Here is a 19,326-nt window from a genome sequence, read left to right on the forward strand (position 1 = left end):
CTGCTGCTGCTGCTGCTGTTAAGTTGCTTCAGTTGTGTCCGACTCTGTGCGACCCCATAGACAGCAGCCCACCAGGCTCCCCTGTCCCTGGGATTCTCCAGGCAAGAATACTGGAGTGGGTTGCCATTTCCTTCTCCAATGCATGAAAAGCAAAAGTGAAGTCACTCAGTCATGCCCGACTCTTAGTGACCCCATGGACTGTAGCCCACCGGGCTCCTCCATCCATGGGATTTTCCAGGCAAGAGTACTGGAGTGGGGTGCCGTTGCCTTCTCCGAAGCCACAGACTACTGGAGTGCAAAGCCCCTGCCCCAGGAGCATGTTGCGGCTTAGTTATGGAAACCAGCTGCTTTGCATAGAGAAACCCTGCAGTTCAAACCATTAGTAAGCAGACACACCTCTAATGCTGGCACAGCCTTGAGCAGGGACCCTCACGGCAGAGAATATGTGTGGAGTTGAAGGAAGCCCACTCTGGCGCTAACAGGTGTTGTGAGGGTGGAGGGAAGGTCCTCTTAGAGCAGCCACTTTTCCCACATCGCCATTTTTGGCAGCATTAACTTCTGCCTTCATTTCACGCACTGAGCAGTGCTCCACAGTGCTCAGCACCAAGTAATAAGGGCCAGTAGCCCAAGGAGCCACTGTGGCAGGAAGACCCCCAGAGTCCTCTCTGGCCCCTTTCATAGGTGACACAGCCTCACAGTCGCTTGAGACACCTCCTGCAGCCCCTGGGAGTTTCCTGCTCTAGGTAACTCCCCATTGCTGACCCCCTGATGGGACAGGACTACACCTACAGGCAAATGCTGTCTAGATAAGGGTGGTATGTCAATTGCTTGAAGCAGAGAAAGCATTTCACCATAGAAATAATGGAAATGACAAGTCATTTCTCAGACAAGGTCACAAATCCTGGTTTAAATTATGTTTCATAAGATCCCTTTTAACTGGGACTCACAGTGAAGCACAGCATTTTTTAAAATAACACTGGCTCCAGGCACACCCTGGGAAATCCCCAGCCCACGCCCACTCCAGTCCAAACCAGCTTACCAAGCTGCCTGGAAACATAGTCCACAGCAATGCTGGTGCCAAAGCCACGCCTCCTAATTCATAGAAACAAACACAAAAAGTCAAATAAGAGGAGACAAAGGAATTTTTTTTTTTTCTCCAAAAGAACAGAACAAGATAAAACTCCAGGAAAAAAAAAAATAATGAAACAGAGATAAGCAATTTGTCTGATAAAGAGTTCAGTGATGGTCATAAAAATGCTCACAAATCTCAGAAGAATGGAGTAACACAGGGAGAACTTCAACAAATAGAAAATATAAAAGCACCAATCAGAGCTGAAGGATATAATAACTGAAACAAAAAGTACACTAGAGGAAATCAATAGCAGATTAGATGATACAGCAGAATGGGTCCGTGACTGGAAGACAGTAGAAGTCCTTGAATCAGAACAACATCAAAAAGAATTTTTTACAATGAGGATACATTAAGGGGCCTCTGAGACAACCTCAAGTATACTAACATTCACACTATGGGAGTCTGAGAAGGAGAGAAAAGAAAATGACAGAAAACGTCTTTGAAGAAAACATATACAGGTCCAGGAAGCACAGAGAATCCAAAGCATGATGAACCCAAAGTGATCCACATCAACACAAACCACAATTAAAATGGCAAAAGTTAAAGATAATGAGAAAATTTGGAAGACAACAAGGAAAATGAGTGACATACCAGTGCAGTTCAGTTCAGTCACTCAGTCGTGTCCGACTCTTTGCGACCCCATGAATCGCAGCACGCCAGGCCTCCCTGTCCATCACCAACTCCTGGAGTTCACTCAGACTCAACATCCATCGAGTCGTGAGATGGCCATCCAGCCATCTCATCCTCTGTCGTCCCCTTCTCCTCCTGCCCCCAATCCCTGGAACCCTCCTAAAGCTATAAATTGATTTTTCAGCAGAAACTTTACAAGCCAAAAGAGAGTGTCAGGATATATTTAAAGGGCTAAAAGGATTTTTTTTAGTTGCAAACAAGAATACTCTTCCTAACAAGGTAATTTCTCCTTCAGAATCAAAGGAGAAATAAAGAGGTTTTTAGATAAGCTAAAACTAAGAGTTCATCACCACTAAACCAGCCTCACAAGAAATGTTGAAGGGTTTTCTTTAAGTGGAGAACAACTAGCCATAACTAGAAGTAAGAAAATATATGAAGGAGAAAACTCACTGGTAAACGTAAATCCACTGGTGAAGGCAGTGGATCAGTCACCAATGTGAAGATGAAAGGACAAAAATCTGTAAAATAAACTATAACCACAATGAGTAATTAAGGGATACACAGAGCAAAAAGGTATAAAATATGATGTCAAACCCATAAAACATGGGCTGGAGAGGAGTAGAAATGTAATACTTTTAGAATGCATTCAAATAAGTGACCATCAGTTCAAAACAAATCCCTATATATATATATTTATACACATTTATATATATATAAATATATATATTTATACATTTATATATATAAATGAAGCTCATGAACCACAAACCAAAAACCCACAATAGATATACCAAAAAAATAAAGTGAAAAGAACTCTAAGCAAACACTAAAGAAAATCACTAAACTGTAAGGGAAGAGAATAAAAGAAGGAGGAAGGAACTATAAAAATGACCAAAAAACAATTCACAAAATGGCAGTAAATATATATATGAGAGCTTTAAATGTAAATAGACTAAATACTCAATCAGAGGACATAGGGTGACTGAATGGATTAAAAACTCAAACCCATCTATATGCTAGCTTCAAGAGATACACATCAGATCTAAAAACACACAGGGACTGAAAGTGAAAAGATGGAAAATACATTCCTTCTAAATGGAAAGTGAAAGAAAGCTAGGATACCAATATTTACATTAGAAATGATAGACTTTCAAACAAAGACCAAAACAAAAGACAAAGACTACAAAATGATAAAGGGGTCAGTCCAAGAAAAGAATATAACGTTTGGGAATATTTATGCACCTAAGATCGGAGAAGGCAATGGCACCCCACTCCAGTACTCTTGCCTGGAAAATCCCATGGACAGAGGAGCCTGGTGGGCTGTGGTCCATGGGGTCGTGAAGAGTCGGACATGACTGAGTGACTTCCCTTTTACTTTTCACTTTCCTGCATTGGAGAAGGAAATGGCAACCCACTCCAGTGTTCTTGCCTGGAGAGTCCCAGGGACGGGGGAGCCTGGTGGGCTGCCATCTATGGGGTCGCACAGAGTCAGACATGACTGAAGTGACTTAGCATCATGCACCTAAGATAGGAGCACCTAAATACATATAGCACATATTAACAGACATGAAGGGAGAGATCGACAGCAATACTGTATTAGCAGGACTTTAATACTTCATTTATATCAATAGATCACCCAGATAGAAAATCAGTCAGGGAATATGGGCCTTAAATGATTAGATCAGATGAACTTAATAGATGTGTATACAACATTGCATCCAAAAACTGCAGAATACAAATTCTTTTCAAGGGCACATGGAACATTCTCCAGGATAGATAACATGCTAGGCCATATGTCAAACAAGTGTCAATAAGTTAAGAAGATCAACATCATATCAAGTATCTTTTCTAATCATAATAATATAAAAATAGAAATCAACTCCAGGAAGAAATCTGGAAAAAATGCAAACATATAGATACTCAACAATGTGCTACTAAACAACCAATGGGTAAATGAAGCAATTAAAAAAAAGGAAGTCAAAAAAGACCTCAGGACAAATGAAAATGGAATCACAAAGGTCCAAAACTTATGGGATGCAGCAAATCAGGTTTAAGAGGAAAGTTTATAAGAATACAGGTGTACCTCAAGACACAAGAAGAATCTCAAATAAACAACTTAAATTTAAGTCTAAAGGAACCAGAAAAAAGAAGAACAGGCAAAGCCCAGAGTTAGTAAAAGAGTGAAAATAACAAAAAGCAAAGTGAAAATGAATGCAATCGGGACTTTTAAAGATAAAAGAGATCAACAAAACCAAGAGATGTTTCTTTAAAAAGAGACAAAATTGATGAATCTTTAGCCAGTCTCATCAAGAAAAAGAGAGAGCCCAAATAAAATCAGAAATGAAACAGGAGAAATTACAACCATAAACATACAATCATAAGAGACTACTACAAACAATTATACACCAACAAATTAGACAACCTAGAAGAAATGGATAAATAGCTGGAAACATATAGTCTTCCAAGACTGAATCAACATAAAATAGAGAATCTGAATAGACCAATTACTAGTAATAAAATTGAATCAGTAACCAAAAAGCTTCCAACAAACAAAAATCCAGGACAAGATGGTTTCACAGGGAATTCTACCAAACATTTAAAGAAGAGTTAAACTTCTCAAATTATTCAAAAAAAAAAGAGAGAGACAGAAGGGAACATTCTCAAACTCAATCTATAAGGCTAGTATTACCCTGATACCAAAACCAAACAAAAACACTACCAAAAAAGAAAATTACAGGTCAGTATCCGTGATGATCATAGATGCAAATATCCTCAAAAAATATTAGGAATTCAAATTCAACAATACACTGAAAAGAATCATACAACATGATCAAGTGGGATTTACTCCAGGGATGCAAGGACAGTTCAACATCCACAAATCAATCAACACAATAAAGAACATTAACTAAACAAATGATAAAAAATCACATGATCATCTCAATGGGTTCAGAAAAAGCACTTGACAAAATTTAACATCCGTTTATAAAAATTCTCAACAAAGTGGGTATAGGGGGAACATGCCTCAACATAATAAATACTATGACAAACCCACAGTTAACCTCATATTCAAACAGTGAAAACCTGAACAATTATCTTCTAAGATCAGGAACAAAGCAAGGGTACACACTGTCATCACTTTTATTCAATTCAGTTTTGGAAGTCCTAGCCGTAGCAATCAGAGAAGAAAAAGAAATAAAAGAAATCTAAATGGGAAAGGAAGAAGTAAAACTGCCACTGTTCGCAGATGACATAGTACTATACACAGAAAATCCTAAAGATGCCACTGGAAAACTACTAGAACTCATTAATGAATTTGGTGAAGTTGCAGGATATAAAATGAATACAAAGAAACATGTTGCATTTCTATATACTAACAATGAACTATGAAACATAGAAAGTAAGGAAACAGTCCCATTTATCACAGCATCAAAAAGAATAAAATATCTAGGAATAACCTACCTAAGGAAGTAAAAGACCTTTACTTGGAAAATTCTAAGACAATGATAAAATAAATCGAAGATGACACAAGTAAATAGAAAGATATACTGGTCTTATGAACTGGAAGAATTTATATTGTTAAAAATCCATACTACCCAAGGCAATCCACAGATTCAATGCAATCCTTATCAAAATACCAATGGCATTTTTCACAAATAGTCCTAAAATTTGTATGGAACCACAAAAGACTCCAGATAGCTAAAACAATCTTGGGAAAGAAGAACAGGGCTGGAGGTATCACACTCTCTGATTTCAAAGCAAACTACAAAGCTATAGTAATCAAAACAGTATGGTACTGGCAGAAACAGACATTTAGATCAATGAAATAGAGTAGAGAGTGCAGAAATAAACCCACACTAATGTGATCAATTAATCTACAATAAAGGAGGCAAGAAAATACAATGAAGAAAAGACAGTCTCTTTAGTAAATGGTGCTGGGAAAACCAGACAGCTACATGTTAAAGAAAGAAATGACACCATTTTCTTATACTATATACAAAAATAAAATGGATTGAAGGCTTAAGTGTAAGACCTGAAACCATAAAAATCCTAGAAGAAAACATAGTCAGGACACACTTCAGCATGAGTCTTTGCAATATTTTTTGATCTGTCTTCTCAGGCAAGAGCAATGAAAGCAAAAGTAAACAAATGGGGCCACATCAAGCTAAGAAGTTTTTACGTGGCAGTAGAGACCATCAGCAAAAATGAAAAGGTAACCGACTGAATGGGAGAAGACACTTGAAAATGATATGTTCAATAAGGGGTTTATCTCCAAATATATGAAGAACTCATACAACTCTATATTAAAAAACCAAACAGTTCATTTTAAAAATGGGCCAAGGGCCTGAATAGACATTTTCCCAAAGAAGGCATACAAGTGGCCAACAGGCACATGAAAAGATGCTCATCAGTCATCCGGGGAAATCAAATCACGTGGAAATCAAAACCACAGTGAAATATTATCTCACATCTGTCAGAATCGTGATTATCAAAAAGACAAGAAATAATTAGTGTTGGCAAGATTGTGAAGAAAAGGGAGCCCCTTGTGCCCTTTGGACGGGACTGTAAATTGTTGGAGCCACAATTTGTGGCTTTCCACTGTTTGTTGGAAAACAGTATGGAGATTCCTAAAAAACAGCAACAACAACAGCAACAAAACCAATGTTTAAAACAGTTACCTTACCATCTGGCAGTTTTTCTCTGGAGTATGGCTTGAGTAAAAGCACCAACTTAAAGACATGTGCTCACCCCCCTGTTCATTGCAATATTATTTACAATAGCCAAAATATGGAAGCAGCCTAGGTGTTCCTTAATAGATGAATAGATAAAGAAGAGGAAGTATACACGTAAAATGGAATAGTGCTCAGCCATTAAAAAGACCGAACGTTGCATATTTTGAGAACATGGATGGACCCAGAAAGCTATGCTAAGTTTAGAAGTCAGACAAAGACAAATATCATATACCACTTACATGTGGAATATTAAAAAAAAAATGAACAAACATAAAACAGAAACAGTCATAGATACAGAGAGCAAAATAGATGTTGCCACAGGGGAAGGGAGTAGGGGAATGAAATGGGTGAAAGGGATTAAGAAGCACAAACATCAAGTTACCAAAAGAGGAAGTTTCAGGGACGTAATATATAGGCATTCCTTTTGGGTCAGGTTCCAGAGCACTGCAATAAAGCGGCTATCACACCCGAGCAAGTCACAAGTTTTTTGGTTTCCCAGTACATATAAAAGTTTATACTATGTATGTTTATACTACACTGTAGCCTATTAAGTGTGTGACAGAATTATATCCAAAAAAATGATGTACATTTCTTTATTTTAAAATCTCTATTGTTAAAAAATGCTAACCATCACCTGAGCCTTCAAGGAGTTGTAATCTTGTTCCTAGTGGAAGGTCTCGCCTCCAAGTTGGCGGCTGCTGACCAGATTGGTGGTCGCTGGAGGTCGGGTTGGCTGTGGCAACTTCTTCTAATAAGACAGTGACGTCTGCTGCATTGATTGACTCTTTCATGAACGATTTCTCTGTAGCATGTGGTGCTGTTTGATAGCATTTTACCCACATAGAACTCCTTTCAAAACTGGAGTCAGTCTTCTCACACCCTGCTGCTTCTTTAGCAACTAAGTTTATGTCATATTCTAAACCCTTTGTTATTTCAGCAGTCTTCACAGCATCTTCACCAGGAGTAGATTCCATCCCAAGAAACGACTTCCTTGACTTATCCATAAGAAGCAACTCCTCATTTGTTTCATCATGAGACTGCAGCAGTTCTTCAGGCTCCACGTTGAATTCTAGCTGCCTTGCTATTTCCACCACATCTGCAACTCCTTCCTCCACTAAAGGCTTAAATTCCTCCAAGTCATTCATGAGGGATAGAATCAACTTCTTCCAAACTCCTGTCAATGTTGATATTCTGACCTCTTCCCGTGAACCACAAGTGTTCTTAATGGCATCTAGAATGGTGAATCCTTCCCAGAAGGCTTTTTATTTACTTTGCCCAGATCCATCAGAGGAATCACTATTTATGACAGCTGTAGCCTTATGAAATGTACTTCTTAACTAATAAGAATTGAAATTCAAAATCGGTCCTTGATTCATGGGCCAAAGAATGGATGTGTTACAGGCATAAAAGCATTAATCTCATTGTACATCTCCATCAGAGCTCTTGAATGACTGGGTGCATTGTCAATGAGCAGCAATATTATGAATCTTTTTCCCTGGGGGTTAGTAAGTAGTCAGCAAACCATGTTGCAAACAGACGTGCTGCCATCGAGGCTTTGCTGTTCCATTTATATAGCAAAAGCAGAGTAGTGTATGAGTCGCTCAGTCGTGCCCGACTCTTTGTGACCCCATGGACTGCAGTCCACCAGGCTCCTCTGTCCATGAGAATTTCCAGGCAAGGATACCGGAGTGAGTTGCCATTTCCTTCTCCAGGGCATCTTCCCAACCCAGGGATCGAACCCAGGTCTCCTGCACTGCAGGCAGATTCTTTACCGACTGAGCTACAAGGGAAGCCCAAAGCAGAGTAGACCAAGCATAATTCTTCAGGACCCTAAGATTTTCAAATCTTAGGCTTCTACTGAGAGTCACCAGCTACATAAGACCCTAACAAGAGTCAGCCTGTCATTTGAAGCTTTGAAGCCAGGCATTGTCTTCTCTTCTCTAAGTACGAAAGTCCTAGATGGCATCTTCCCATAGAAGGCTGTTTTGTCTGTGATGAAAATCTGTTGTTAAGTCATTAAGTCATTTCTGACTTTTTGCGACCCCATGGACTATAGCCCACCAGGCTCCTCTGTCCATGGGATTTCCCAGACAAGAATACTGGAGTGGATCCCATTTCCTTCTCCAGGAGATGTTCCCAACCCAGGGACTGAACCCATATCTCCTGTTTGGCAGGTGGACTCTTTGCCACAGAGCCACTAGAGAAGCCCCTATTTACTGTTGCCACCATCGTTAATTAGCTTAGCTACATCTTCTGGGAAACTCTCTGCTGCTGCTACATCAGCACTGGCTGCCTCACCTTGCGATTCTGTTATGGAGACAGGGTCTTTCCTGACATATCTCACGACCCAACCTCTGCTAGCTTCAGACTTTTCTTCTGCAGCTTCCTCACCTCTCGGCCTTCAGGGAATTGAAGAGAGTTAGGGCCTTGCTCTGGATTAGGCTTTGGCTTAAGAGAATCAATGTTGTGGCTGGTTTGACCTTCTTTCTAGACCACTGCAATTTTCTCCATATCAGCAGGAAAGCTGTTTCACTTTCGTTTGTATATTCACTGGAGCAGCACTTTTCATTTCCTTCAAGCATTTTCCTCTGCATACATAACTTGGCTCACTGATGCAAGAGGCCTGAGTTTTCAGCCAATTTCTACTTTTGACATGCCTTCCTCACTAAGCTTAATCATTTCTAGCTTTTGATTTAAAGTGAGAGATATGCAACTCTTCCTTTCACTTGAACAGTGGGGCCACTGTGGGATTATTAATTGGCCTGATTTCAATATTGTTGTGTCCCAGGGAATAGGGAGGCCTGAGAAGAAGGAGAAAGGTGGGGGAAAAGCCAAGCAGTGGTAAAGTCAAAACACACCACTTTTATCAGTTGAGGTTGCCATGTTACATGTGCGTGGTTTGTGGTGCCCCAAAACAATTATAACAGTAACACCAAAGATCACTGATCACAGATCACCAAAACAAATATGATAATAATGTAAAAGTTTGAAATCTTGTAAGAATTAGCAAAATGGGGCACAGAGACACAAAGTGAGGAAATGCTGTTGGAAAAGTGGTCCCTATAGACCTCCTCAACAAAGGGTTAACACAGACCTTCTGTTTAATGATAATAACGCAGTGTTTGCAAAGTGTAATAAAGCTAGGTCTGCCTGTATAGTTGGTAAAATCATAATAACTATGGTAATAGATGGTAACTAGATTCCTAGTGGTGGTGATTTTGTAATACATAGAAATATCAAATCACTATGTTGTACACCTGAAAGTAATATAATGTCATAAGTCAACTATACTTCAATAAAAATTTTAATACGTAAATAAAATAACGCTGAAACATTGCATCAGTAATAATATAGAACATAAGCATTTGGTGCGATGGCTCCAACAGGGAGGAAGCCAGGGAAGGTGAGATTTGGGGACAGGGCTCCAGGGGTCAGAGGCTCCCCGTTTGCCCTCCCCTCGCGTGCAGTGTGCCAGCACCCCCTTCGCTCCTCCGGGCCCCCAGCACCCCTCCTTCCAGCCCCTGTGTGTTCGGAACCAGGAATGGAGCCGCGCCGCAGCCCCAGCCCAGGCTCTCTCAGGCAGGAAGCAGCAGGCGGTTTTCCTAAGAGCTTTTCCTGCCTGGAGCAGGGGAAGCAGAAAGGACCCACGGCTCCTTCCACGTGGGCTCCGTCCTTGCCCTGCATCCCCACCCTCTGACCTCCCAGTGTGGACCCTGTGGGAAGGCGGAAGCCCTGAAAGCCACGTGGTGAGCGTGGGACAGACACAGGGCCCGGCCACGCAGCACAGGAAACAAGTGCGCTGGGCTCCTGCTCCGGGGCTGCGGGGGGCCGCGTGAGTGAGGCCGCGCGAGGGCCGGGGCAGCGCGGGCGGGAAGCGAGAGGCTCCGGGGAGGACAGCTCCCATCGCTCGCTTGCCTCCAAGGACTCCTGCCAAAGCCACTGCAAGCCAATCAGAGAGGGAGGTCGACAGGGCCTCGTGTAGAGTAACTAGTCCCGAAGGTCACCTTTCTATGAGGACATAAGTCGCAATGAATTTATATACGCATGCTATGCTATGCTAAGTCACTTCAGTCGTGTCCGACTCTGTGCAACCCCATAGATGGCAGCCCACCCAGGCTCCCCCGTCCCTGGGATTCTCCAGGCATATATACATAGACACACACATGCATGATAGTACTGTCTATATATTGCTTGTTGATAGTATATTAAAACTCCAGATTATCATGGAGTTTAGCTGATATGATATATTCATGTTCTGTGTATTGTAAATTGAACAGAATTTTAGAAACTAAAAACTGACTTATAACAATGTTTGAAAAAGAGAAAATATTTTCTAATATATCATGTTTGGTGCATCTCCCCATTTTTCACTCCACAGATTGGTTTACAAATGGTTTCTTCTAATCTACAAACTCAGCTATGCATTTGGTGTTGTGGGTTATTTGGCTATCATATTTACAATGTGTGGATTCAATTTATTTTTCAGGTAAGTATCTCCAATTAAGATACTGATGTCTCTAAGCACTTACTTGTAGCATTAACCTGGTCAAGTTCTCAGTGTCTGGAAGCCACATTTGGCCCTGCAATTTTCCAGGGACACACTGTTTATAGTACTATCATTGGTATCATAGATGCCACTGGTGGAAACTAATAAAAGGAAGAGAACACTCAGATTTCAAAGGTTTTAAAAAATTATAAGCTTTAAAGACATCATCATTAAAAGCTGGCCTATATTTGTTGGAGCAATTCTTATTGAGCTAAAAAGTTCCCTTCTACAAAATTCTTAAGTGTCATATCCCTGTATAGACCTTTCTTCTTTAAGCCCCTAGAACTATGCTATCCAATACAGTAGCTGCCAACCCATGGAACTACTGAGCACTTAAAATATCAAGTCAGAGGTGCTGTAAGTCTAAAATACACATTGAGTTTCAAAGACCGTATAAGAAAATCATTTTATGATTACATGAGATGACAGTACTCTGGATGTTTTAGTGAAATTATTTGATCTGTTTCTTTTTACCTTTTATTTGTGGCTATAAGAAAAATTTTTTAATTATGTCCAATCTGTATTTCCACTGGACAGCACTACTCTAGAATTTTGTTTCTGCTCTAAATCTCTTCTGCTGGAGGCATTTAGTCAAAGAAGAAACTGAGTACTTAGACACTGAAAGAGAAGTGAAGAGGTAACAGGGCAACAAAGTCTAGGGAGAAATAAAGGAAATTGGGATAATAATATCCATGACTCAGAATCCTGTTTCCACTGGGAAGATGGCTGCTGAGACGTGCTGTGAGTGAGGTTCTCAGGGGCAGAGCTTTAATCAACCTGTGTGTTGGAAAGGAAGTGTGAGACATACCACTGTGGATGGTGGACATACTAGCTGTGGAAAACCACTCAAAATCCCTGGAACATCTCTCACGTCAAAATTCCTCTAACTCTGGAAACTCCTCGGTGGTCCTGTGGTTGGAACTCCAACTGGGGGTGCAGGTTCGATCTCTGGTCAGTGACCCAAGATCCCACAGGCCACGTGACCAAAAAAACTTAATCTAAATCTCTAGAACCTTATAAATTTGAAAGGCAGAAGTTAGCTACCCATAAGTCATAAAATAAGGAAGAAAACTGGATGGAGACCCAGCCCTGGGGGGAAGGGCTCTTCCTGTGGCAACACAGCAATCTGATTTCATAAATATTTCATGCAATTTTCAGAGAGGGAACTCCCACCATTCCCTAGGAGGAAAGGGATAGGATACAACTGTCCCGATCTATTATTATTTGTTTACACATAGAAAGACACTGAATTATTCTTTCAGCATACTGTCTATATTACTTTAATGTATGCAAAATATTTTTTTACTTTTATGAAGTCACTTGGGACTGTAGTTACCCCCCAAATTATTATCTGTATGATTTTAAGATCCTTATCCAGGAATTCTCCTATAATGAGGTGTATGAAGAACCTAACCCTTCAGATGGGAAATGAAGTGAGAATCGTTCAGTCGTGTCTGACTTTACAAACCCGTGGACTGTATGTATCCTGCCAGACTCCTCTATCCATGGAATTCTCCAGGCTAGAATACTGGAATGGGTAGCCTCTCTAGGGGACCTTCCCAACCCAGGGGTTAGGGAACCCAGGTCTCCCACATTGCAGGCAAATTCTTTACCAGCTGAACCACCAGGGAAGCCCTCAAATGGGAAGGAACTATTTTTTTCACTACTAATTGTCGTTGAGCACAATTGTATTGAGATTCTTTTCTGTGGAACTACAAGTTCGTTGCTACACTTTTTATCAATTAGATTATAAATCCATGCTCCCCTGGGCATAGAGGGAAGGTCCTCTTCATTCTTCGTCACTGCCCCAGTTTTCAGATCTTGGAAGGATGAAGCTGCCCACTGTGCTGGAATGCCCAGTTCACAAGACCGAAAGACCTCTGCCCTCCAGGTCTGCACAGCTTGTACCGTTTCCTCCTCAAGTGAACAGAGCACAGAAACAGCCAGTAGAGGGTTCCGGAGAGAGGGACTCCCACCTCCCCTCCTCTCTCCACGTCCTTCCTGCCTCGGGCAGACTCACCGACTCCCATTGCTAGTATTAGAGACTCTTGCAGAGGGAGCAAATCGGAAGTGTGATCATTAAGATCCAGCTACTACATCAGGAGCGAATCATTCACTTTTTAAAGAAACCTTATGGATTTCCCTTGTGGCTCAGACGATAAAGCATCTGCCTACAATGCAGGAGACCTGGGATCGATCCCTGGGTTGGGGAGGTCCTCTGGAGAAGGCAATGGCAACCCACTCTTGCCTGGAAAATCCCATGGATGAAGGAGTGTGGAAGGCTAAAGTCCATGGGGTCACAAAGAGTCGGACACAACTGAGCAACTTCACTTGGTCACTTACCTTTAAGAAAAGAAGGTGGTGGGCGGGGGTGGGGAAGGGGCTGATTCACATTTGTTATATGGCAGAAACCAACACAACATTGTAAAGCAATTATCCTCCAATTAAAGATAAATTTAAAAATAAACAAATAGGGGTTGTTGTAGAGAATCCTAGTTGAAATATCCAACTTGCAAAATAAAAATTTTTTTATTAACACATAGCAACTATGGCATAGTAACAAATGACCTCAAAATGTGAGCTTGATTCCTGGTACCAACTGTCAGGTTAAGCAATCATTTTTCCTAAGTCTCCATTTTTCAAACCAAAGTAGGGCTAATGATACCTATCTCCAATATTTTTAGGTAAGATTAAGTATTTGAAAGCATTCTATAAAATCTAAGTTTGATCACAGGGATCAAACTTCTCAGCCCTAGCTACTGTCCAGACCCCACCCCAAGCCACTTAAATAAGAGCCCTAGAAGATAGGCTTGTGTATTAGCATATACTTTAAATCTCCCCCAGGTAATCCTAACATACAGTTAGGGCTGAGAACCATTGAACTATTAAAGAGGTTCCTAATGTTAGCTCCCCACTGCAATCATCCTTGTCTGGAGAGCCTCCAAAAATATTGCTGCATGGGCCCCACCTCCAGAGAGCTGATGTAATTGGCCCAGGGTGTAGCCTGCAGATGGAGGTTTTTTACAAGCTGCCCAGGTTTTCCCACCGACAGCCAAGCTTGAGAACCTCTGGTTAGATTTGGCTTGTCTCAGCACTGCAGTCCAAAGAAGACATTAAACACTCTTTCAAGAATTATTTTGTCCACTTAGCCTTGAGTGGTAAAATTTAAAGGAATGGAGAGAATTTTAAATTCACGTAAAAAAAAAAGAAACACTAAACAAATAAATGAGGGAAAATACACTCAAGGTTCTGTTAGATACCATGGCAAGAAATACTTTCCAAGCTGCAGTCCTTCCCAAGACCATCCTCCCCCCCGCCCCCCCCCCCCCCCCCCCGCCGCAAGATGCCCACTCTTACTTCCCTTGGCTGTGTTTTCAATAGAATCAAAGCTAGAGATTCCATGGATTTGGGCATCGTGTCCTTGTTTTATGGCCTCTACTATGGGGTAATGGGGAGAGACTTCGCAGAGATCTGTTCGGACTACATGGCTTCTACTCTAGGGGTAAGCGTTGCTTTCATTCTTTGAAATCATTTTTGGTATGTAGAAAAATGGTCTCATCTTACACGTTTGTGCCCATTTTCAGAAATAGGGGTTTTTTGGTTCTGCCAGCCCAACTGCTCCTTGGAGTCTCCGGGTGTCAAATTATCTGGAAGTAACCATATCTAGCATACTCTAATCGCCAACATTTAAAGGTTTAGTAAAAATTAATCTAAAAAATAAAAATAAAGGATTAGTAAAAATTCAGCAATAACAAAAACCCTTTATCTGTTGAGGCAAATAAAAGTCATATTTGATGCACATAAAGCACTTTAGAATCAATCAACACCTAAGGGTAATAATCATCATAAAGATCAGCTATCATTATATAGCATTTGAAGAAATAGAAGAGATTAAAAGTGTGCTAAATGTATTCTGACTGTATATTGTTCCCTGGAATTAAAAAAATCGCTAATAGCTTTTTAATGCTCTTAAAATTAAAACTCAGAATGGACACACTTTCTGGTTAGATGGATTCCAGATGCAGATATTAGGAGTAGCCATCTGTGTCTAACATACGCGCATCTCTTAAAAACTTAATCCCAAAGGTCCCAGGTGTGACCCAGTGGTTTCAGAAATTCCACATCTCTGTCCTCTACCAGCCTCTTGGCACACAGCCAGATATGAGATGGAGAAACCGCTGTGAGCAGCGAGGAAAGACTGGCCTTCTGGACTGCTGTTCTCCCCTCCGGTTACGGCTCAGGACTGAGTCGACAAGGCCTTTGTTTCATCCCCCACCTCCCCTTCCCCATCTCTGTAGACTCCATCTTACTCTTTCTCTAGAGCCTGGAGTCCAGCTTCTGTGGTGGAATGCTGGAATGGCCAGCCTTGTGTCATCTCTAAGACAGCTGCCTTTCTAGTGAGGTCTAAGGCAAGCACAGAAGGGAGCATTTTCACTCCCAGTTCCTCCAACAGAAACCAGAGCCATCCCCCTGCTACAAATTCCCAAAGCCTCTTGTGCCTGCTTGTGGACAGGAGAGGAAGAGTTGAATGTCCTCTGTTCTCCAGGGGACCAGGAAGAAAAGATTTAACCTGGCAAAAGAACCAGGTCTTTAAGCCCCAGCTTTATGGAAATTCCTCACCTGATTCCATCCACGTCTATGACATCTTGTCATCTCCTACCATCCTCATTCCAGCCACCAAGTACTGTCTCAAGCCATTGGCACAACCACCAGTGACTTCAGCTGATGGTGTGTGTGTGTGTACGTGTGTGTATGCACTTATTCACGTGCTTGTGACAGAGGTAAAGAGGAAGCACCACGCCAGTGCCTGAGCCCCACACTAATTAAGTCAGACTCTGGGAGTGGAGCCAATGCATCTGCTTTGCTTTAAAAGCTCCCTAGGAAAAGGAATAAGCTATTAAGCCATGCAAAAAGTTGGATGAATCGTAAATATATGGTGCTAAGTGAGAGAAGCCAGTCTGTACTATATGATTCCACTTATATGACAATTTGGAAAAGGTACAGCTATGGAGATGCTAGAGAAACCAGTGGTTGCCAAGAGGGTTAGGGAGGGAGCAGGGTTGAATGTGTGAAGCACAGGGAATTTGTTAGAGTGGTGAAATTATTCTGTGTGATACTCTAATGGTGAATGCACGACATTAGATATCTGTCAAAATCAACAGTACTTTATAGCAGAAAGGTTAAACCTTAAGTGTGCAAATTTAAAACAAGTCATGTAGGATGTCAGGGAATGCCAGGATAGAACGTGGACTGTGACCAGAGAATTCAACTGTACTACAAATGTGTGAAATAACCTCTCTGAAGTGGGGGAGAGGGGGGAAGTGCTGACCTAAGTCTCTTTGAAATGAGTGGAGATCCAAGATTAAAACCAAAAGGAACTGTATGTAAGCACTGTACTCCATTAAGTAAGTTTCCCTCAGGGCTATGGGGATACCCTGATACCACTGTGCATGTATTCTGGAACTGGACTTCCAAGTGAATGGAAGACTGGTCATGGAAGCTATGTTTCTTACTCTCAGAAGGCTACATATAAGCAAGGAGAGAAGGCTAGAATGATCTGTGAGCGGATCAGAGTCAAAGACATCAGTCCGAACTCGTGTTTAGCTTAACATAGATTATATGTATCTTAAGGTAGATGATATATATAGAAATCTTTTATAGATATGTGTATACACATGGGTTAGAGTATACAGACATATCTCCTTGCTTTGTCAACTAAGAAGGCCTAGAAGCAATGACAGCTTAGTAGCAGTGAGCACACAAAGTGCTCTGACCTTGTTTTCTAATACCAGTCTATAATAAAAGGAAACAGTGTTCCTTGGGAAAACAGCTGATTCTGGGTCTTGGCAGGGAACATATAATATGACCCTAGAGTATTTTGTAGGGCCAGAAAGTAAGGAAGTTCTCAGAAAAAGCCCACACAAGAAAAAACCCACAATGATGAGGGCATGTCAAAGAGACACAGTAGCCAAGGCTGAAACAATTTGAGCAACACAGTAGTAGCAGTAGTATTCACAGTAAATAGTACTGGGTTATAACTCGAAGTATAGAATAAATATCTGTGAGTCCACAGTGAAATAAGTGAATGATTGAATAGATAGATATATAAATAAATGAGAATAGACAGATCTCCTATTCAGACAAATTCCACATAATTTATGGAGATAGTCCACCTTTAAGAAGGTTGCGTGGTTGGCTTTTATGTGTCAACTTGATTAGGCTCTCGTATTCAGTTGTTTGACCAAAGATGAGTCTATATGTTGCTTTGAATGTACTTTGTAGCTGTAATTAACTTTCAGTTCAGTTCAGTCGCTCAGTCATGTCCGACTCTTTGCGACCCCATGAATTGCAGCGCGCCAGGCCTCCCTGTCCATCACCAACTCCTGGAGTTCACTCAGACTCACGTCCATCGAGTCAGTGATGCCATCCAGCCATGTCATCCTCTGTCGTCCCCTTCTCCTCCTGCCCCCAATCCCTCCCAGCATCAGAGTCTTTTCCAGTGAGTCAATTCTTCTCATGAGGTGGCCAAAGTACTGGAGTTTCAGCTTTAGCATTAACTTTAAGGGAAAGCCAATACCCTTGAAAATATAGATGGGTCTTAGCTAATCAGTCAAAGACGTTAAGGGCAAAAACTGAAGTTTTTCAGAGAAGAAGTTCTGCCTCAAGTCTGAAAACTCTTTCCAGAGTTTGGCCTGCTAGCCTGCCCTCCAGGTTCCAGACTTGCCAGCCTCAGGTCTTGAAAATGAGTCTCTCTCTCCCTTCGCCCTTTCTCCCTCTCCACCCACTCTCCCCCGACCCACACGCATACATATCCTCTGTTCCATTTCCCTGGAGAACCCTGACTGATACAGATGTGGACCCTAACTCCTAACTCCCCACTCCCTAAGTGTGAACTGCTCGTGGTGATGGTGACTTCCTTCCAAAGAGTACAGTGTAGAAAGAAGTAAAAGGTAGTCTTAGAGTGGAGAAACTTGACAAACACTATCTCAAACTAAGTAATCAAGGTCAACATCATCAATGATGAATCATGTTGACAGCACGCACCCTTGCCACAATGTGGTAAGGGTGGCATTTCACCTCTGTTCTCTTCTTCCCTAAAACTCACAAGCCCAGCATCATCAAGAGAAAAAATCATTAGCTAAAATCCAAGTGAAGGACATTCTACAAGCACCACCCCCACCCCCAAACTGTCAATCATAGGGAAGAAAAACAAAGTCTGAGAAACTGCCAAAGCCAAGAGAAGCCTAAAAAAAATTTTTTTAAAAAGAGAAGCCTAAAGAGATAAGACAATTAATGGTATCCTGGATGGGATTCTAGAACAAAATAAGGACATTTGAGAAAAACCAAGCAATCTGAACAAAGTATAGACTTTATTTCATAATAATGCATCAGTGTTGGTTCATTAATTGAAACAAATGTACCCTAAATGTAAAATGTTAATCACAGGGGAAACTTGGTATGGGAACTCTATTCTATATTTGTATCTTTTACATCTAAAATACAATGCTACCGTTTTTTATTTTACATTTAAAAAATAAAATAAATATTTTATCTTTTAAAAAGCTTCTTAGACATTATAATGTGCTGCCAATGTAGAGAATTGCTCCTCATCCACACCCCTGGGGAGATGCAATGTCCCAAGTTAGAATTCTAAATGCACTGCTTTCTAATGGGATTAGTCTTTGTACTCCCTATAGTCAGATGGGATTTTTTTTAATTGATTAAAATTTTAATTATATTAAAGTTAATTAAAAGATACATAGATGTCTGGGATTACTTGAGATCTGGGAATCCGAGTCTCGGGAGAATAAGGGGAAGGTCAGGTTCTGGGTGAATTTAAAAAGCTTCCCATGTCATTCTGAACTATAGCCCTTGATAAAATTGTTCCTCTTAAAGGATTCCTTAGTGGAGAAGTTAGATGGTTATAATTAGCGATGTGCTTTGGGGTTCAGTGGGATTTTGCCTGGGAAACCTCTACCCCACGGTAGCATTGTTCTTATGGGAAAAAACGTTTCAAGTTCTAAACCAGCAGAGAAACAGTAAAGCCTCTCTGTCTTCAAGCTGGCAGTGGCTTCCCTGTATTCACAGAATGATGTGTGCTCTGGGCCTGTCCCCCAATAGTTCTACAGCGTCAGTGGGATGCCCACCAGGAGTCTGTCGGACGACATCTGCGCCGTGTGTGGGCAGAAGATCATTGTGGAACTTGATGAAGAAGGGCTCATTGAAAACACCTACCAGCTTTCATGCAAGCATGTGTATCCTTTTCATGGAAGGCCATTTGGCCTTCC

General features: G+C 41.2%; 1 protein-coding gene across 1 annotated transcript in view; it reads left to right on the forward strand.

Moving 5' to 3' along the window:
- Positions 1 to 19,326, forward strand: part of RNF175 (ring finger protein 175) — a 62,437-nt gene that overhangs the window by 37,220 nt on the left and 5,891 nt on the right. Inside the window, exons 5-7 of the mRNA XM_068990210.1 lie at positions 10,871 to 10,978; positions 14,420 to 14,540; positions 19,160 to 19,293. Coding sequence (XP_068846311.1) covers positions 10,871 to 10,978; positions 14,420 to 14,540; positions 19,160 to 19,293 — 363 coding nt within the window. The remainder of the gene's footprint in view (positions 1 to 10,870; positions 10,979 to 14,419; positions 14,541 to 19,159; positions 19,294 to 19,326) is intronic.

This window comes from Capricornis sumatraensis, chromosome 17 (assembly GCF_032405125.1).
Source record: "Capricornis sumatraensis isolate serow.1 chromosome 17, serow.2, whole genome shotgun sequence".
Lineage (NCBI taxonomy): Eukaryota > Metazoa > Chordata > Mammalia > Artiodactyla > Bovidae > Capricornis > Capricornis sumatraensis.